Source organism: Danio rerio, chromosome 4 (assembly GCF_049306965.1).
Source record: "Danio rerio strain Tuebingen ecotype United States chromosome 4, GRCz12tu, whole genome shotgun sequence".
Classification (NCBI taxonomy): Eukaryota; Metazoa; Chordata; class Actinopteri; order Cypriniformes; family Danionidae; genus Danio; species Danio rerio.
In genome coordinates, this window is record NC_133179.1 from 42334171 (window position 1) to 42356147 (window position 21977).

A 21977-nucleotide genomic window follows, 5' to 3' on the forward strand; every position below is an offset into this window, starting at 1 on the left:
ATGATGACCGCCCGTGGCCTAGTGGTGTTCATTGGCCTCTTCCCGATACGATGAACAGTGTCAATTTTATCCGGTAGAGACGGACCTCCCTCTGGAAAAGTGGCAACACATATGCGAATATATTCAGCTCTGATGTTTTCACCTTCTTTTTCCAGTATTCCGGGCAGTCGCAAATTCCAACGACACGAGTAACGCTCCAAATCTGCAATCCTTGTCTCACAGAACTCCATCTTTTTTTCCTCAGAGCTCACTCTTGCTTTAACAAGGCCAACCTTCCCCTTAACGTCGTTGAGCTCGGCACATATAAAGTCAACAGTTTTTTTTAGCCCTTCTATTTTCAACGCATTGTCCCCAACCATTTTTTCCAGGGCATCCGATCAGTTATTTATTAGCTGAGAAAGCGTGGAGATCACAGAATCATCATCATCAGCTCTACCTTTCTTTGATGGCGGTTTATCTGGGCTCCCAGGTAGCGGTGAAAGTAAAGGGCTATCTCCATGAGCAGCATAGCTGTGGCCTTCCATAAGGCTAGAGACACGTGAAGCACGCAATGTTTCTCCTCCTTTCCTTTTATCTGTCGCTGACTTCATTTTGTTGTGAGAGGTAACTTTGTGAGATGAGATGTGAGTTGTGAGAGGTAACTTTAAAGTAAGATGTTTCTTGTTTAGCTGTTAAAGGTTAGTTTGTCAGCAGAGCACTACACAAGTAGACTTAGCAGGACACCATCTTGGATCCGTCTCCAGGGCTCGTGTGTTTTGTTCATCGGATCCTTTGTTTACATTCTGTGTAGCTCCAGGAGCTCGTGACGTATCTCTGTAACCAATCAGCGTTCGGCTGCGCGTGTAGCTCCACCTTTTGGTACCTTTTCTCGTTTTTGGGACCCTTTAGAAAAGTTGCCGAAAAAGTGGTACGGTTTGGTTCGGTACGCTTTTTGACAGTGGAAACGGCCATAAAAGCGTACCGAACCGTACCGTACCACTCAGTGGAAACGGGCCATTATACTGGCCCATGCCTAATGCTGGTTGATGTGGCCAAGTCAAGTTTTACATTTTTGTTATTTTTCTTTGTATGTATAGTCATCTACACACTTGTTTGTTGAGCAAGTAGTGTTACAGTTTTCTGCCATTTTATTACTCCTGGTTATTTCTCCAATAGTCAACTGAATTGGAAGTGCTAAAACAATAGCATATGAAATCAGGTCACTATGACTTGATTGACAATTGTCGCTGTTTGTCATTGTACTCAGTTTGTCCTGAGATCTGATGCTGAGCATTCTTAGGGCTTTTCAGACTTGAAACTGTTAACCCTGGGTCATTCTAACCCTCGATAAACAGAATCCTGGGTTATCTGTTATCATGTTCCAGACTGCTCATGCTACATCTAGTGTTCATTAACAGATGGTTCACATTCACAAACCCTGGGTTAACATTATTATTTGTATATTTATGTTTTCACTGTCACTGATTGGGCAAACAGCAGGTCACCTTTTTAGATGGCATTTCTACATATTGTCAGGTATATAAAATGTCATCATGTAGGTCTTCAGCTAAGCCTTAGGATATGCACAAAGTCAAGAAAACAAAGACAAAAGTACAAATTAATGAAAACAAGTAGCAAAGTATGTCATCTCGCCATCTCCTCATCACTACAGTTTACAGCAAACTTGGCATTAAGCATTTGCATAAGTTCATTCATTAATTTTCCTTTGGCTTAGTACCTTTATTCATCAGGAGTCACGCATATGTTTCAAAAAGCGGATGTCCTTCCAGCCGCAACCCAATACTGGGAAACATTTGCTTAATTTATATACAATAATGCCAACTCACTTTTATATTCTGGATAAGGCATAAAACAAAAAATGTTTATCCAATTAAATATTGTCGGACCGTCAAGTAACTTAATTTCGACAGGTATCTCAAACTGTCAACAAATTTAAATTTGAATTTCTGCGCAGCCTCTTTAAGAAGACAGATACGTCACTCCTGCGCGAAGCACGCATCTACAGCTGACAGAGAGACTTCATCCTACAAACTCTGCATCAACCTAAACTTCTTTCTGAAAGACCAACATGGCCATGTATGCATAAAAAGAAAGATTGTATCTGAAAAAGCTTCTGCCAAAAATGCAGAATCAAAACTTCTAAACTCTGAATCAATATCGGAATTACTTTTGCACACTGCAGGGCAATGACGTTATGCAGTTCAAAACAACGATCTGAAGGGTGACACCATGGCTGAAGTATTTATTTTAGACAGGTATGTTGTAAATCTATTTTAGCCACGCAAAGATTATGTACTGTAGACTGTGTTCTTGTTTATGAATGGGTTTATATGTACGGAGGTGTTGTTCAGCCACTGAAAACGTCCAGCAAAAGTTTGGCTATTGTCCAGTTTATAGAGAACCTTTTTCAGCATCGATAATATAGTCGGTTAAACAGACTGGAGTATTCGTTTAGTTGTTCAAGTGTGAAAAGAGCTGAAAACAAGCGATGTACGAGGATCAGCGAGCACAACTGAAAATGAAAAGTCACTCGTTGTCTTGGTAACATAAACTAAAGTGTAACATAAAAAGATGACAGGATATTTCTGTTTTAAACAGATCTAACCTTTATTCTGATCTAATTTTTATTTAGTTTAATAACAAAACATAAGTAAATGTGCCCTTCTTCCAAACCAGCTTTACTGAGGTGAAGTTTGATTTATATTCACACATTTGTTCATTTTTGAACAGTGAGAGCCTGTGATACAGTTTTGGAGATATATAATTCCTGCACCCTCTGGCCTGTCAACAACTACGCTTTATAAAGTGCGTGTCTCCATGCAGTTTTCTTACTGGTGAATGACATGATCTGGTGTTATATATAATCAGTGCGAGTTCACGTGTTCATGACTTAAGGAGGCGTGGCTGCGGATGGCAGGGGAGGGCTGTGAAATTTCTTAGCTATTACGCTAATGCTAGCATTCTGGCAGATCACCTACTGCACCTTTAACAGCAGCTCAGATTACAGACCAGGGGGTATTCCAGAAAGCTGGGTTAACCTCCCATCTGCTAAATCCTGAACTCTCGGTTGATTAAACCAAAACCTGCTTACCGTGAGTTATGTCGGTTCTAAAACAGCTGATAAGAGTAAGTTAAATCAACCTCCTGAAGATAACAGTGGGTTAATGCGCGTGCACGGCGCATACCTAAAGGCATTCTCAGCAGATCGCCAAATTCACGAGTCACCATAGAAAGTCTCGGTGAGAAAAAAAGACCAGCGCACTTTACAAAGGTGGAGGTTTTAATTACAGATTACACATCTGCATCAATTAAAGAAATATAAGAAATAGATAAGAAAAGAAAAAATAAATAATAAGAAAATTTGTTAGTTCATTAAATTACACATGCCACCCTCTCTTTTATTGTAATGAAAAATAAAACTTCTCTTTAACAACCTTTTTGAGTATGTTATGTAACCATTCATGCATTTGATTTTCCTGCCATTAATTTCTTAAGGTCACAAAACAAATGTGTATTGACTGATAAGGCTTATAGAAATTGTAATCTTTCTGGAGCTAGAAGAACTCTGTCCAAAGACATAATTAAACACAGAAACATTCTCTGAAAAAATATTATTTGATTACTTGAGCTGTATTAAACACTCTAGAATATTCTTTCTGTCATGCAGCTAACAGAAAGAAGGCTGAGGCATGTCTAACTGCTGTGGGCCACCAGGTGGAGGAGCTGCTCTGTCCTTTAATAAAGGCTCATCAGTGGTTGAGTTCTTTGACTTAAACCACACAATCTGTCACTGTTGTAAGTGATTGTTGTCTGGTAGTTTTAGGTTGTTTTTTGCTTTTTGTTTTGCATGCAGACAAAGTTATTCCTGCCTCAACTAACAAGCAGTGTAAGAATTTGTCTGCACTTTTCCATATTTGAATTAAAAAATTTGTATCACAAATACAATAGTGAATTTTTAAGTAGCTGTAAAAGGTCCATCTTCAAGGATCAAGTCAGATGAGCATCATCTTAAGGTGAGAAATGTATATGAAAAATATGTTATACACTGAAAGGTGCTTTTATAAAGCAGTGTAAAAAATCCTTCATTATATTTCAGGAAATAAAGAAATTAACAGTCCTTCAGCCCAAAATATTTAATTAAAGATATTTTTTGACAAATTATATTACTTAGCACTCTCTTTGGTCTGCTTGGGTCACTGAGATTTCCTCTGGGTCAGGCTGCAGGTAGGGTGTCATCATATAAGGCAGAAAAGGTATCTTCTGTCCTCCAGCAAGTAACAATGTAGTGCCCAGTAATGATTCAATTTTATAATACAAATTTAGTTAAAAGGAACATTGTGTAAAGCAACATTTGTTTTTTTTTACTCTATTTGTATTATACACTTGAATCATTTGCTCCCTGAGATCAGCCATTTAGCCTCAACATAGTGATGAGGTGGGGTCATCACTCAAAACAGTTCAGTGCCAGGCATACTGTACAGATGGTCCTACACACTATTGCCACATTGTACAGTTGCCTAAAATGCCCTGACGTGAAAACAAAGAGCTGCACTGTATGTTTTCTATGGTAAGTGCAGACCCGCAGTTTGTCACGTTTGATTTCAAAAGGTTTGTTAAATGCATTAACGATTCTTTTGAAAAACTACAATGTTCATTCAAATATACAGTTGGTTATGAAAAGAACTATGCATTTATAACTAGGGTTAGGTATCATTTGGGTTTTTTTCCGATACCGGTGCTAAATTGATACTTTTAAAACAGTACTGGTGCCAAAACAGTGCCTGAACCGATACATTTTAGCCACAAAAATTAATCGACCAAAAATAAAAAAAATTATATATATATATATATATATATATATATATATATATATATATATATATATATATATATATATATATATTAATTATCATTCTAATTGTACAATATAAGTATATATTTATAATACGTTTAAAGAAAATATCAATTCATATTTTATATATTTGAATTGCACTCATATATTTATTTTGATCATTTGTTTGTAAGCATAAATGCCAGATTTGCATTATGCTATTAACGTTACATTAGCTTACTACTAACCTGTGGAAAGGCTGTCATCAAAATCAGGGAACACCTTTTTTTCTGGGTTTGTGGCTTGTGACTACTTTGACATGGACATCAGTGATCTAATGATTTGCCTTAATCTGAATAAGACTATATGATTTAGAAGTTTACATGAGTAGCTTTTTGAATGTTACATTCATGATTCTCAGTTACAAGTTAAAGCTCATTGATCAGTAAAATCATTGTGTCACCAGCCTAATATTTACTCCGCAGTTTGTGTCTGTGGTCTTTTAAGATAATCAAAAATCACTGTTTACATATCAGAGTATTGTCTTAATCATATTAAAATCAGAGTATTGGTGTCCATGTAAACGTACTCAAATAATGTGCCAGATGATGCCACAAGCTGTCAAAGACAGTACATTCCTCACCTTTAAGGTGATTCCATGAGCCCTTACATTTCATAAGTTTGACGTGTTTCTCTCTTACACGCAACTTTTGTAAAGTATCTGTTGCATGTTGGTGTGTTAGAATCCTTGCTTGTAAAATAGTTTGCTTTAGTTTAAGCAAATTAGATGAACGCAATCATGCGTATTGATGAAGTGAGTCGCTCGCCGCATGCGCCGTACTGCACGCTTTGCATTCAACATTTAGAGGTAGTATGACACAACGCTTACTTATGAGTGCCTTTAATGCACCCCTTTGTGCTTCTTAAGGGTGTCACACAGTAGATGCGCCACTCAGAGCCGTGGCATGGCGTGCACATGACAGTTGATAGTATCACACACCAGACGTGCACATTCGCATGTTATTTAACCCTCCTGTCGTGTTCGAATCCTACCCCTTACTTTAGTGTTCCCATTGACCGGTCTGTTTTAACTGCTCTTATATTAGCACAAAGATAATTTTTTCTCCACCAAATTTTTATTCAACATTTTTTAGCTGTGAACAATGTCTCAAAGTAGTGTTTACATAAATTTACAGAATTAGACATAAAATAACTGCGATGAAAATAAAAAAAGGCGCTGAAAATATATTACAAAATGAACAATAGATGACTGGAATCAAAATACTTTGTTTCATTACTAATAGACAGCTAACAAAGAAAACTATCACAGGGTCTGACCAAAGAAATTTAAATTTTAATCCATCTGAATGATTTATCAACGAGCAAAGCACGAACAAAATGCTGTCCTTTTCTGTGTTCTGAGAGATCAGATTTTCAGTCCTTCAAGTATACTAATATAGGGAATAGTGACTGAGGCTATATATGGTAAGCACGACCACACAACTAGCTCTAGTTATACTTTAGCCATTTTTGAGCGAGATAATAAAGGTCTAATATAATAAAATAATTGTTGCTAAACTAAAAGTGCTCCTGCTAGACTCAGAGATTGGCTGAACGAAAGAAAGAAAGGAAACAAGATTCCTTCTCTGTGTTTTTTCCAGAGAGAAAAATAAATAAATAAACAAAAAGAATAAAATAAGAAAATAAATATAGAAAGACACACACAGATGGATTCGCATAACAGACACCTGTTTAGTCTGTGAAGATATGAACACTGTGTTATCAGGAAGTTGATTCATGTTAGAGGATCCAACACTTTAATAGCAATTCATAACTTATTGGTTTAGTAGTTAATCCATATGAATTTGTATGATCTCATTCATATAGTTTTGTACAATTTGCTTATCTCCTATGACGATTGGGTTTAGAGGTTGGGTTGGGTGCCATGCCTCCTTTTATAATTTATACAATTTTGTACGACTGAACTCATATGAATTAGCCACTGAACTGACTAAACGTAAAATAGTTATGTTTATTTGTGAGATTAGGCTGGGGGATCAGCACATAAGCACGTAAAAGAGATGTGTACCTGCAAAAGACACTGTTCAGTCTGAAATGAGTGAGTGAGTGGGTGGGTGAGTGAGTTGAGGTTGTGTGTGGGTGGATGTTTTCTGTCAGAAAATATAATCTGGATACCTATTTATTTCCTATGGCGGTCACTTTTGACCGGGAACACCACAGGTGTAACAAGGTTGATTTAAATCACTCAAAATTCAATGAAAGAGGTGCTCATCACTTTTAGATGTTCAAGAGCATAGTGTGGAGGATTTCATAAGGCCATGAGGCTATCAGATGTAAAACACAATATTTATGAGTTATTTAAGTTGTAAATCGGTCAGATTTGACCCGAACACGACAGGAAGGTTAAAATGAAACTATTTAGATGCTATTTAGACTCTGTGGCATGGCAGAGATATGAATAGTCATGAGTCGTGCCTGGGCACCGCAGACAGCCAATGACTTGCTAATTCATGGTGTTGTGCGTCGCCGAGCTGCGCTTCTGGTGCGCAACCTGCTTACATTCTTGTTGCAGCACCGAAATTAGGCACCGAAATTCATATGCTGATTTGATCAAAGGTATGGCACTGGGTTTCGATACCCAACCCAAGTGAATGTAGGTCTATATAATCACCTTGCAATTTTGAAATCATAGCTTTTTTGCTTTGAGTATAGACTATTTAATTCATAAGAGCAGTTCAATCTTTTATGAAGTTTGCTGTATAAAAATATCACATTTTAAAATATTTATAATTATCAGCCTATATATATATCGGCTATCTGCCTTTAAGTCTGAAGAGTTGTTGGTATCGGCAAAAAAAATCCACATCTTCTATGTTAAGCGGCTTTGACACAATTTACATTGTAAAAGCACTAGATAAATAAAAATTAATTTAATTGAATCTGCTTAAATGTGGACTAAACACAATATGATCTGATTTTTTTTTTACATTTAATGTGCATTAAAAATACAGTGTGTGTAGCCAATGTTTCCAGTGTCTTTTCACTTTTCAGCTTTTGATGAGAGTTTTTAAGACTTAATGAAAACTTATGTTTTATTTATTTATTTCAGACTTAATTGAAGAGAATAAGGAGAGTAAAGAGGAGGAACATCATGTCAAAATTGAGGAAAAAACTAATTTACAGACTGATGGTATTTTGAAAAGGAGAGACAAGAATCGTTTAACCTGCACTCAGTGTGGAAAGAGTTTTGGAAAACAAAGCAATCTTAAAATTCACATGAGGATCCACACTGGAGAGAAACCATTTACATGCACTCAGTGTGGGAAGAGTTTTAACTGCTCATCACACCTTAAACTACACATGATGATTCACACTGGAGAGAAACCATTCACATGCACTCAGTGTGGGAAGAGTTTCATCCGCTCATCATCCCTTAATCTACACATGAGGATCTACACTGGAGAGAAACCATTCACATGCACTCAGTGTGGGAAGAGTTTCAGCCGACCACCATACCTTAATTTACACATGATGAGCCACACTGCAGAGAAACCATTTACTTGCACTTAAGCCGCTGTCACACTGGACTTTTCTCCCCATAGACTTCCATTTATAAGCACACATATGCATCATATCGGAAATGGAAGTTCGTGTGTCAAGTTTCACAGTTCACTGCATTGCAAAGTTCAAGCTTGGTGAACTCTGACCTGCGTAATCGCATTGGTTGAGTGAGTGAGACCAATCGAAGATCAAAACATGACCTCTCTGGATAGAAATGTAAAATATGGACCAATCGCTCACTTTTTTTTTAATGTCTAATCATCTTGTTTAATCCCGCCCCTTTTCGCAGTACCGTTCAACGGAATATCGCATGCATAAACTCTAGTGTGACCGCAGCTTCGGTGTGGGAAGAGTTTCAGTAACTCCTCAGACCTTAATAATACATAAAGACCCACACTGAAGAGAAACTATTCACATGCACTCAGTGTGGGAAGAGTTTAAACCGATCAGCAAATCTTAATAAACACATGAAGATCCACACTGGTGTGAAAGACTATATGTGCTTTGAGTGTGAGAAGACTTTTATTACAAACTGCACAAGACGTTTCACATTGGAGAGACTGTACAAGTGTTCACACTGTGACAAGGTTTAATCAGTTAACACATCTGAAAACAGAAGAGGATTCTCTGGAGAGAAACTGTACATATCTGATCAGTGTTTACAGAATTTCACTCATTTGGTTTAAAATGTTTGAAAAGGCTGAGTGACGATTTACTGTTTTCCAACACTCCTACACTGCAGTAGGTGGGGTTGTAAATGTTTTGCACTCATTGCGTTTACCCTGAACACAATGATGGCGGCTGAGAGAAGAACAGTTTCATAAACATCTGGCAAAGAGCACCTCTGCAGCTTAAAATCTCTTTGCAAGTGATTGTACAGGTGCGGATACATCTGTACTCCACTCTTCAGTCTATTCATGTAGCTGGTGTTGTTTTGGATGATGTTCTCTGTCTGACTCCCTGAATGAGAAACAAATTACTGGGAAGACACTGCACATCAAAGAAGGTGGAGCTCCAGGACGGTTGGTTTGCAGTATACCAAGGCTTTACGTTTAGAAAGTCCATTCAATTGTCCTGTGTTGCATCTTTTATTACTAAAGTTTCTTTACTTTTAGGTTTAAAGAAGTGGTCCAATATGATATCATATTTTAAACTTTAGTCGATGTGTAATGTAGCTCTGTGAACATAAACAACATCTCTGAATGTAAAAAGTTCTAAGTTCAAGGCAAAGGGAGACCTTGGTTTTTACAGAGTTAGCTTAGCAAAGCCTACAATGAACGAATTTTGGGGACTACAAAAAATACTTCTGCCCCCTGTGAGATCACAAAAGTTCGTTATTGCGGATCCAAACTGAGCAGGTAAGGCCCTTGGCCAGAGGTGCTGTAACGTTATAGCAGAGATGAAGCTAAAAATGCGTCTAAACGCTGGTATTTCCACAGAGCTTCGTCCGTTTCTGTATTTAAGCTTCCAAAGGACATGACACAAAGACAGAAGTGCTTACAGTTTAATATGAATTATGTTCCAGAGAATTATAATATACACAGCAAGCATGATTTGACAAAACAGCTCCAGAATCTCTCCCAGTTCAGTGCTGGATTCGGCTAAAATCTCCTCAAAGCAGAAGCTGTCAGGTATAACCAGTCAGTGTTTTTATTAGTTAAAATTGATCATGACATGTACAGTGTCTAGCGTTAACGGTATGCTGTAGCAACGATGTAAACAATGGGTAAAGCTGCTTTGCGGGCAAACGATTTAGCTACAAATTCATATTTATCAGTCAAACTGCTGTGAACACACACACACACACACACACACACACACAAGTGCATACACACAGCAGTAAACGTGCATACACCACACACACAGCAGTGAACATACACGCACGCGCTCACACACACAAACACTCACACAATATTGAACATGCACAAACACACACACACTGTTTATCTCTCTCCCTCACACACATACACTCTCTCACACACACAAACACACACTCTATCTCATACAGACACACACAAACACACGCTTTCGCTCTCACACACACCTACACACTCTCAAACACACACACACACACACATCACTGCTGCTGACTGCTCCTGCAGAGGATTCTGGGTAAATCTCTCGTCAGTCTTCGGCTCAGTTTCACTGATGATCCAGGATAAACAGTAAACCCAGCACAGAGCGGCTCAGTGAATGTGGTCTGGACTGAGTGGATGAGGCTCATTGTGTCTCTATAGATGTTGTAGAAGATCAGAGTTCCTGCACTGTGATCCACAAACACTCCTATTCTCCTGCTGAGCGGCTTCACTGGGAGATCAGTGAGTGTGTTATTGTGTCTAAATATGAATCTGGAGGAAGAGCAGCTCAAACTCCAGGACTGAGCATTAAATCCAAACACACACTCATCACCTCCTCCCTTCCTCCTGATGCTCTTATATGACACTGATATATACACAACATTATCTCCACTCCAGTCAATCTCCCAATAACAGCGTCCACACACACTCTCTCTGCACAACACCTGAGAATAAACACCATCAAATCTGTCTGGATGATCAGGATACGGCTGATTCTCTAACACACACTTCACCTCTCTGTTCTCCTCAGACAGTTTGAGTTGAGTGTGTGCTGTGTTTGGATCCAGAGTGAGGAAACAGACATCTGAACACAAGAACACACACATTTATAATCACAGCTGTGCGTGTGTGTGTGTGTGTGTGTGTGTGCTTGTCTGTGTGTGTTTGCATGTGTGTGTGTGTGTGGGCGTATCTGTCTGTGTGTGTGTTTGTGTGTGTGTGCGCGCACATGTTCACTGGTGTGTCTGTGTGTGCATGTTTGTGTGAGTGTATGTGTGTGTGCGTGTGTGTGAGAGAGAAAGAGAGTGAGTTTGTGTGTGTGTGTGTGTGTGTGTGCGCGCGCATGCATGTGTGTGTGTGAAAGCGAGTTTGTTTGTGTATGTTCGTGTGTGTGTGTGTGTGTGAGAGAGAGAGTGAGTTTGTGTGTGTGTATGTGTGTGTGACATGTGCGAGTGTATGTGACATATGTTTGCATGCATGCCTGAGTGTGTGTGCGCGTGTGCTTGCGTGTCTGTGTGTGAGCGTGCATGTGAGCGTGTGTGGTCCTACATTTGCGTGGTCCTGCTGTAATCCTCGTGTGTGTGTGTGTGTGCGTGTGTGTGTGTGTGTGTGTGTGTGTGTGGTCCTACATTTGCGCGGTCCTGCTGTAATCCTCGTGTGTGTGTGCGTGTGTGTGTGTGTGTGTGTGTGGTCGGTCCTACATTTGCGTGGTCCTGCTGTAATCCTCGTGTGTCCTCCATGATCCAGACTGTAAACACACACAGATGGAGAGAATGAGCTGTTTAGTTTCCCCCTCAGCTAATAAGCTAAAGCTAGCACTGAGCTGCTCAGCTACACGCTCCAAACTCTTCAGCTAAAACACACAACACTTGTTGGTTGAGCCGGGATGCACAATGAATGTAACACAGTGCGTTCTTTTCCTCTGCTGTGGGTGAAGCGAGCGCAGATACTGCTCATGTTGATGGAGACACCCTGCTGCAACATTCATTTATTACAGTGATCACACTTAGCTTTGCCATCGTTCTTCAGCACATGCAGCCTTTGAGCACATGTTGCAGTCTATCTCTAAACTATGTTCAGATTATTAAAGCTGCTCGCCAGCGCCCAAGTTCCTGACAGATTAGCAAGTGAAAAATACACAAGTGTGCACAGAGAAGAGGAATCCAGATGTTGATTTTAGAACAAGAGTCTGAACATTAATCCAAGTGTCTGATTCCAGAATCTGAATCCATCTTCAATCCCCAACCCTATTCCTGACCTGATATTGTAGGATTCTTCAGCAGAAATGGAGGAAGAAGTTTCTCTGCTCAGCTCAAATGCTGAAACTGTACAGTGTGTCCCGCTTAATGTCACTGTAACTGAGCCAATACACTCCAACATTTACAGAGGAGATTCATTTCACACTCAATGATTTGCTCTTCATAGACATGACTGGAATACTCTACAAGCTGTATCTTCTGTCTGTCCTCACCCCATAACCCTCACAGAAAACTGAAGCTGATCACAAAAGAGCTTTCTAGTGTCTTTTTAAAGCCATTCAGTGTAAAAGCACAAGGCCAGGGATGCTCCACATACTTGAGTTTGTCCAGTGTGTAGTTTGGATCCTCCAGTTGTTCAGAGAGCAGCTTGACTCCTGAATCTCCTGGATGATTGTAGCTCAGATCCAGCTCTCTCAGGTGTGAGGGGTTTGAAGTCAGAGCTGAAGACAGAAAACCACAGCCTTCCTCTGTCACCATACAGCCAGACAATCTACAAACACAGCAATAGTCCACATCACACAGTTGGACAATCACACATCTCTTTGTGTTGTGAAGATGCTGACTGCTGTTTCTGCTCATGTCAACAGCAGTGATGAACACACACATCCTGATTAGCTCTCCTTGTTGATCACAGTGGGCATAACTGTGTTTAGTTGCAGCAGTTTTGATCCGTGCAGAAAAACGATGTTGAGAAGTGTTTATGATTAATAAATCGTGATGAATTAAAGCATGTTTAATAGTGAAATCGGTTTATCATTGCATCCCTAACCACAATGCAGTGTTAACATTACAAATACGATGCTAACACCACTCCATAGCAGCGCTTCATAACCCTGAGTAAAGTGCAGCGCTAACACTGCTTTCAGATTAAATGTTTAAATGTGTCTTTACCTGCTTTAACAGCAGTGTGAACAGGTGTTACCAGATGTGGAGCCCCTTTAGTGGATAGGCAGAAGAAGAAACTAAACATCTGCAGGGCTGTGATTTATTCTATACATCTGTGATTTATCTATACAAATGTGTGTGTATTGAAGCAGATTGAAGATCATTCATTCATTTTCCTTCAGCTCAGTCTCTTATTGATCAGGGCTCGTGTCTGACTGACAGGGGAATGTGACTGTGGGTCACAGTAAGAGTCGGGAAGAGGGAGGAGGTAGTGAAGGCTCTTACTGGAGGTGGTAGTGAAGGGGTGGCCGGGGATGGGCTAGGGGTGACTCGCGAGAGTCGAAGCTCAGATTGGACCCCTGGGGCAAGTGAGTCAGGCTCCTTTGATCTCCTTGAATGGAGAAATGCTAGGAGAGTTTGGAATGGCTGTGTGGGGGAATATGTTAAATATGCAAATGAATGCCCTTCACCTGTCTGATCTGTTTGCTTTGCTTAATAAAAAGGGCGAGGGTTTCAGCATTCTGTAGTGTTAGATCAGAAATAGTAGGGTGTATAGCGGGGTTACGTTTGGATGCAATAGCCATTTCTGAACACCTCAGGAAGCCAAAATACCCAGAGTAAAAATAGTGCTGGATGCAATGAATGGTTTATGGCAATATCAATGTGAATAATTTGGGACAGGTGTTGGATGCTGGTCTGCTACTGGTGCCAAGAGCCGAAGTTTCTGAAAAAGAAAGCAAGAGAGATTCAGCAATTTGATTTTTGCAACCTGAAACATGTCAGCAGTCATTACGGGGGCCATGTTGAAGCAAACCAGTGACCCTGGTAAAAGCCGCCAAACCTGGCTGAGGGGGCAGTGTCAGTGAATAAGTTATTATCCACCGGAGAAGAATTTCAGTCGCTGTAGAAAAGGAACTGGGGACTGAAGAGAAGAGCTAAAGGAGGTATGGAAGGAAGGGATGCTTGAATTTATTCGAATCTAGGTTGATGCCCAGGAATTCTATAGAAGTGCTAGGACCAGCTGTTTTCTCCTCTGCAAGGGGGATCCCTATATCCTCGAAACCTTTGGGTGATCATCAGGTATTTAGCCAGGGGCGAGGAGAAAATTGTCGAGGAGATGGCTAATGTGCGGGATTTTGTAGTTATTAGATAAAATCCAGCATGCTGCTTCTAAAAGCATGTTAAAATTTTGGGGCTACTTTTGCAGCTTAAGTTAATGGAACTGTAAAGTAAAATTGTGAGCGCCAATTGATGCCAAAAGACGCTACAAGTCTGGGTGGATTGGCATGATGATGAAGGTGAATGAAATATAAATTTTCGCCAAGAGTTGCAACCGGTTATTCTGATAAGGGAAGTGGCTTGGTTTATTTCATGGTAAATCGGCGAGTATTCGTCAGAAGGAATAGTGCTGTTAAATGCTGAGGAATATAGAATTGTGAGGAGCGGAGACCTATAATCAAGCGTTTTTGCTAGAGAATTTTCAAGTCGCAATGTCAATAGGACTAATACAAGAATGCTGGACAGTGGGGCAAGAATGGTACTATCATGAATTTATTTTTGATTTTTTTTTTGATTAACAAATCCACTGTTGCAGGTTCGGTGTTTGCAGATTGTAGATTGGAGCAGAATAAGTTTAAGGAAGGGAGAGCTGAAACGCCTGGGTTAGATCCTTGGGTTAGACCTGAAATCAGAAATCAGAAGTTAGTATCAGGGTGACAACGCAATTCAAAGTAAGTTGAGAAATATGGCATCAAGGGTGTGGGCTATGTGAGTGGAAATGCATCTTTTATGTAGAGTGTGATTGTATTTGAAGTGCATATAAAATGTAATGGTTGGATGAGGGTCAGGTTCTGCAGCCGAATGTCATGGTAGCATGATGTCGCTACGTGCAATGATGGTAGAGGTGAGCATTCATCTCCCCTCAGAATGGCAAATGGATGGAGAGCTGAGGATAAGTGGTATGTTTTGTCTGGTGGTCCTGGAAGTATTTATTGAAGATCCGTTGTCAGAAATGTCCTCCTATTCATAGCCACAGCCAATCAGGAAGTTTGTTTTGTTGCTGTTCACATCCAACTAACTTGCCATTATAAGCTTACATAATTTTTAAATCTGGGCCAAATACTATGTTTTTCATCTGGCCTAAATCTTGTGTGCCGCCTTAAAAACGGTGCTACCTCTGCCAAACCCGGGCCATGTTTGGCCCACATGCTGTATGCCAGTGCCGGATGAATGCCTGCTGTGCCAGCTTTTTGCCAAATCTGGGCCAGAATTCTTTGCTACTAGGGATGCTTTGGTTGTCCATGCTGGTTTAGAGTAGGTTCTTCTACAGAGCTAGCTACAGTGAAGCTGCCTCTTCAAAACGAAGATAGCAGTGGAATGAACCCCAGGGTATTTATAGTAGTTTAGGAGTCATCTGATTGGAGCGTAGTTAATTAGATAATGCGGATCCAGCCGCTAGCAATCATAAGCACGTGATCCTCTCGAAATGAGTTTATACATAAACTTCACTTACAAACAATGGCGGCGATGAGAGCGATGATGAGGTGAATGTTGATCTGCCAGCCGAGAGAGTGTTTTCAGAGAGAGTGCTGAAAGACTCAGAGTGTCTCAGCTGATTAATGGCCTGATCTCAATGTTCAGAGCAAATGTCTGCTAAATGTAAAATCTAACACTCTACATGTCATCGCCAAAGAAGCTCGCCTTTACTAAGTTTAAACTGACACTGCGGCTCATGATGAAGAACTGTACGGTTTTGAGCCGGTGGTCATCGTGTGAATCCTGCTCATATAGTGGGTCGGCTGACTCGCCTGCTTTATTCCACAGGAAATAACATAGGAAAATGTAAATCAGTGCATAACGAGACTGAGGATTTACAATGACACTAAACATTTAAAGAGTGACAGAAGTGAGACGTTTCTTCCTTTCTTTTATTTTCCTATTTAGTTACTGATGACGGCTATGTAGCTTTCAGCCACCTTGAATTAAATTATTTATTATAAAATTTTGTTTGTTTTCTAGCAGAAATATAATTCATTAAATTGACATGCATATAAAAACAATAGTACAAAATAAATATTTCTTTCTGCATCGCTTTATTTGTTTTTGATGCTAGTTTATTTTATAAAGTAAAAGTAGCAGTAAACAGACATTTAATAGCAGATAACTCATATTCAAGCACTTTGAAGGCAGCCTGATGATGAGAAATGTTATTCATTATTAGTATAATTGACATCATTAATGTTTTAACATTATTAGATATTCATTTTGGATTTAAATATCAATAAGTCATTATGATTACAGAATTAGTTAGATAAATATTTTTGTTTTTTGTTAGTCTTGATTGATCATGTTTTCAAATACAATAAATCTGTTAATAAACTTTTTGCAGTGGTGCTCCTACATTTATTCTGGAGCTCCTACATTTATTCTGCCGCTCCTAAATTTTTGAAGTTGGGAACACCGGTGCTACCAAGTAAAAAAGTAAATTTCAAACCCTGCATTAGACAAATACAGTTTTCATGTGTTTTTCTAAACTAGTAGTGTTCTGAAATTAATGAATGCTTAATATTCGTGATAACCATGAAACCATGATTATTTCTCAGACTATAATCCTAAAAACCAAAATCTATAATCATTGCATCTCTGAATCTGCTACTGTAAGTTTGTTGAGTGTAAGACAGAGCAATGTTTGCTTGTTGCTGCTGGACACTTGGCAACAGAAACAGCCAATCAGAAGCTGGGGGCTATTTCATCAAAGTGGTTAAGAAAAGCGGGGATTAAAGTCAAAAGCCTGACTTCAATGAGCTGAACTAAACGTGTTGAAGATCATTTGATCTGACTAGTCTGAGTTCAGTTTAATTAATCTAGATAACTGCTCGTGCACGTTTCTGTCATGAAACCTTAAAAGTCGAGCGTAGATGCATCGATTATGTTGTGCGCTACCATGGCAACTTCGAGAACTGAAAGAGCTCTGAAATGAGACACAGCTGTTCACAGCGAGTGAGCCGCGAAACTGCAGATTGTTCAATAGACTTTGTTATTTTGTTATTTTTTGTTATTATATTGTTATTTAGACCTATTAACATGAAATTTAATATTTGTTATAAAACATAGTAATTGTGCTTGACCGCCGCATGTGCCTGAGAGAGAAGATTTGCGCTTACTGCCAGTTGTTGCTTGCAAGGAAAAGTTTTAATGCATTGCAGGCTCACTGTAACATACAAAATGTTCTAAATGTAAGCACATAGGTTTAAAATAAATAAGGAGCCGTGCACGCACAAGCGGTGGGATATTTAATTTGCTCCCGAATCTGCTGCAAATCATTGCTTTCCATTTGCCACTTGTTTCCCACAGCCCGTGGGAAAATATCTTTACAGTAAAGTGACACTGCTGCACATCACGGATCATCTCCTGATTATTCCACTCATTTAACAGCTTTAAAGTCATTATTTAAGAAATGTAGTCTTCTTCTTTATATTAGTCAGTGTCTTTTTTACCCCCGTGCTCGTGTAAGTTTCCTCTAGGTGCTCCGGTTTCCCCCAAATCCAAAGGCATGCGGCATGCGCTATAGATTAATTGAATAAGCTAAATTGGCCATAGTGTAGGAATGTGAATAAGTGTGTATGGATGTTTCCCAGTGAAGGTGTCTGCTGCATAAATCGCTGTATAAGTTGGCCGTTCAATGCGCTGTGGTAACCCCAAATTAATGAAGGCACTATGCCGAAAAAAAAATAAACGTATATATATATTTCAAGAGAGAGAGAGAGAGAGCTAAGAACCCCCCTCACAGATTTCTGTTTTAAATTAATATTTTCTACAGGATGCTTTACAATAATCTATTTGTGCATATACATTAGATTATTCAGTATGCAAAGTTTGGAATATATATATATATATATATATATATATATATATATATATATATATATATATATATATATATATATATATATATATATATATTGCTATTAAGTGGCTATAAAGTTTTAATCAATATTAAGAGGTTAAGTGAATTTAATGCCATCAAATTATGGCAGGTGAATGTTATCAATGACTTTGATTAAGCTTGAACTTAAGGCTTAGCCTGAGAGTTAGCCTGCCCCGGACCAGGCTAGTTTCCCAGCATAAGTTGCCATGGTAACTAAGTTTGAACTATTGTAAATTTGATTTATGAAACCGAATTCACCATTAATAAACCTGACTTACCAAAATAAGCCTGGCTTTTTCTGTAAGCTTGGTTTATGGAATAGCCTCCTGATCAGCAGGGCTCATGACATGTCAATAACGGGAAGCGTGCATCATGTTAACAGCAGTCAGTGAGAGAAAATACATATTCAAAGATGAAAAGTGTGTGAACTGGAGTGATCAGGAGATGTTAGATGACATGATTTTTTCTTCTTGTGTTCTTTCATTTGTACTTTTGTCTTCTTGAAGCTAATGACCTACACAGCAACATTTAATATACCTGACAACATGAGGAGAGTTCATTTAGCTCATTACCATTATGATGGAGTTATGATTACTCTTACGCCTCACGTCTGTTGAAGCACTGTGTACTTTAGCTCACCATTATTTAGACGCCGTGTCAAGTTAAAGAACCTCCACACCCAGCACCAGTCATATGTGTCAGCTCCAAAGCTGAAGAGAACTCAAAGCAAGTGTTGAACATTTCTGTTTACTGGAGCTCAGAGGCTGTGTCTGGACACCATTAGGCTTTCTGCTGCACTGTATTCAGTTCTGCATTCTGAGTCAATAAACCCTAAGATTACCTGCTTCTCCTCCAATCAGCAACATGACAACACAAAAAGCCCTAATATGAAATAATGTGGGCTATTATGAAATCGTTTAGTAGTTATTGTTGAGAGGAGAGTCATTTACCTCAGTGTTTCTAGTTTACAGTGTTGACTCTTCAGTTCATCAGAGAGAAGCTTCACTCCTGAATCCTGCAGGTCATTGTTACTCAGGTCCAGCTCTCGCAGGACACAATTTGAGGATTGTAGAGCTGAAGACAAACTCTCACAGGACTGAACAGTGAGTTTACACATGACCAATCTGAGAAAAAAGAAATCAAATCAAATTTACAGTGTATTTTTTGTCATTCACTTTATGTGAATAATAATTGTAATCAATCAGTCAATCTATCAATCTATCTATCAATCAATCAGTCAGCCAGTCAGGTAGGTGTTTGAACTCAGACCTCAGTGTGTCCAGTTTACAGTGTTGACTCTTCAGTCCATCAGAGAGAAGCTTCACTCCTGAATCCTGCAGGTCATTGTTACTCAGGTCCAGCTCTCTCAGGACACAGTTTGAGGATTGTAGAGCTGAAGACAAACTCTCACAGGACTGAACTGTGAGATTACAGCGCTGAAGTCTGTGAGGAAAAACAGTAATAATGATTTTGCATTTATCTATTAATCCAGAGCAGAGACAAAAAACATTTAAACGTTGTGTTTTAGTATAAGCAAAGGTAAAATCACCATATGGACTCTGTAAATACTGAATTTAAGGGAGAATCCAGGGCTGTAAAATAAACAAAAGTATTCTTTGCCTAACAATTGACAGTTTTGTGTAATAATTAATTATTAGTTATCATTATTAAAAACTTTCTCCGTTTTCCAAACTTATGTTAACATGTTAGAGCTATCAGTTTTGAAACGCACACCATCTATATATGTATGTATGTGTATATGTGTGTGTGTGTGTGTGTTAAAAGAAAGACAAGATTATAAAAGTAAAAAAAAAAAAAGAATCAAAGTATTGAAAAGAATGTCTGAAAATGGAGTAAACATAAGGAGAACAGATATTGTGTACAGCAGGAGATCAGTGATACATATTTGATGTGAAAGCACAAATAGTCTGTGCTGTTTTTGCACTGCACACATATGACTTTTGGGTTGCAGATGTGTTGCAAATCGATGTGTGAAATGGAAATAAGTGTATCCAGAAAACTCTTACAGTGCTCTTGTGGTGTTTTTGACCACTGGTATCAGTCTCATCAGTGCTTCATCAGATCTTCTGTATTTCTGCAGTTCAAACTTCTCTTGAGTCTTTTCCGACATCAGAAGCACAAACACCAGACCCGACCACTGAGCAGAGGACAGATCCTGTGCTGTAAGATTTCCAGAGCTCAGACTCTTCTGGAGTTCCTCCACAAACTCATCCTTCAGTTCATTCAGACAGTAGAAAAGGTTGATGGTCCTCTCTGCTGAATTTTCCTCCTCGATTTTCTTTTTGATATAGTCTGTCGTGTCTTTGATGTTCTCAGTTTTAATATTCAGTCCCGGCAGGAGCTCATTCAGGTTACTCTGATTAGACTCCAGTGAGAGACCCAGCAGGAACCGGAGGAAAAGGTCCAGGTGTCCATTCTTGCTTTGTAAAGTCTTCTTTACTGCATCCTTATGAAATTTAAACAGGGTCTTTGTAGAGAGGTTCCATGTCAGTTCCTTTTTCCAGGAGTCAAGAAATAGGTTTGCTTTCTTGTTTTTGTGAGTATAATACACATAGAGAGCAGCAATGAACTCCTGAACGCTGAGATGTACAAAACTGTAAACCGGTTTCCCCGAAAAGGTATTTTCCTCCTGAAACATTCGAGTACATAATCCAGAGAACACAAACCTTTCCTTGACATCTAGTCCACACTTCTCCAGATCTGTTTTGTAGAAAATCAGTTGTCCTTCCTGCAGCTGTTCAAAGGCCAGTTTCCCAAGCTTCAGAACAATGTCATCAAAAGACCAGGCATTGACTTCACTTTCAGAATCATTGCTGTATCTTTCTTTTATCTGTTGCTTTTGACACAGTAAGTAGCTGGTGTACATCTCTGTAAGAGTTGTGGGTGTTTTTTCATTGCTCTCTTTATCCAGCAGACGCTGAAGAACAGTGAGAGAGATCCAGCAGAAGACGGGGATGTGGCACATGATGTACAGACTCCTGTATTTCTTGATGTGGCTGATGATGTTTCCAGCAACCTCAGGACTGCTGTTTTTGATGAAGTACTGCTCCTTTTGCTCATCACTAAATCCTCGCACCTCAGTCACCTGATCAATGTAGTTTCGGTGTATCAGACTGGCTGCTGCTGGTCTGGATGTGATCCAGATGAGGGAAAAGGGTAGCAGCTGTCTCTTTAAGAGATTTGTTATTATCCTACTCACTGTCATTTCTTTTTCAACATCTGTAAATCCATCATCCTCTTTGAAGTTCAATTGAAAGCGATATTCATCCAGTCCATCAAAGATGAACATGACCTTACCTTGTTTTTTAGGAAGAGAGCTCAGTCCTCCACTGCTAAAGAAGTACTTGTTTAGCAGACCTATGAGACTGTACTTTTCTTCTTTAATCAGATTCAGTCTACGGAACGGCAGTGGAAATATGAAGACTATTTCCTGATTGTCTTTTTCTTCAGCCCAGTCAAGGATGAATTTGTTGACAGAGACAGTCTTTCCCACTCCTGCGATCCCCAGTGTCAGGACTCTTCTGTTTTGTTGACCTGTGTCAGGCTGAACTTTAAACATGTCGTTACACTTAAATGGTTTATCCTTGGTTGTCTGTTGGTTGTGTTTTGACTCTATCTGAATCACCTCATGGTCATTTACTCTTCCTCCAGTCTCATTATCCACCACATATAGATCAGTGTAAATATCATCCAGAGGCTTCCGATGACCCTTCTGAGAATCACCAATTAATATCTGCTCAAAGTCCAGCTTTAATTTCCTCTTTAGTTCATGGCTGATGTTTGTGTATTCAAGAGAAGGAGTTTTATAGTTCTCTGAAGCTGCACCTTTACAAGAGAGAGAAAAAATCGAAGTAAAACATGATTATGCCCCTGTGCTTCCCTTTATGAAAAAAGAA

At 39.2% G+C, this 21977-nt stretch overlaps 1 protein-coding gene across 1 annotated transcript in view; it reads right to left on the minus strand.

The window, feature by feature from the left end:
• Positions 1-8912: 8912 nt before the first annotated feature.
• Positions 8913-21977, minus strand: part of LOC141381645 (protein NLRC3-like) — a 36713-nt gene continuing 23648 nt past the window's right edge. The window contains exons 4-9 of the mRNA XM_073947404.1: positions 20088-21906; positions 19330-19503; positions 19011-19184; positions 12565-12738; positions 11691-11737; positions 8913-11074 (exon numbers count right to left, since the gene is read on the minus strand). Coding sequence (XP_073803505.1) covers positions 10491-11074; positions 11691-11737; positions 12565-12738; positions 19011-19184; positions 19330-19503; positions 20088-21906 — 2972 coding nt within the window. The 3' untranslated portion in view covers positions 8913-10490. The remainder of the gene's footprint in view (positions 11075-11690; positions 11738-12564; positions 12739-19010; positions 19185-19329; positions 19504-20087; positions 21907-21977) is intronic.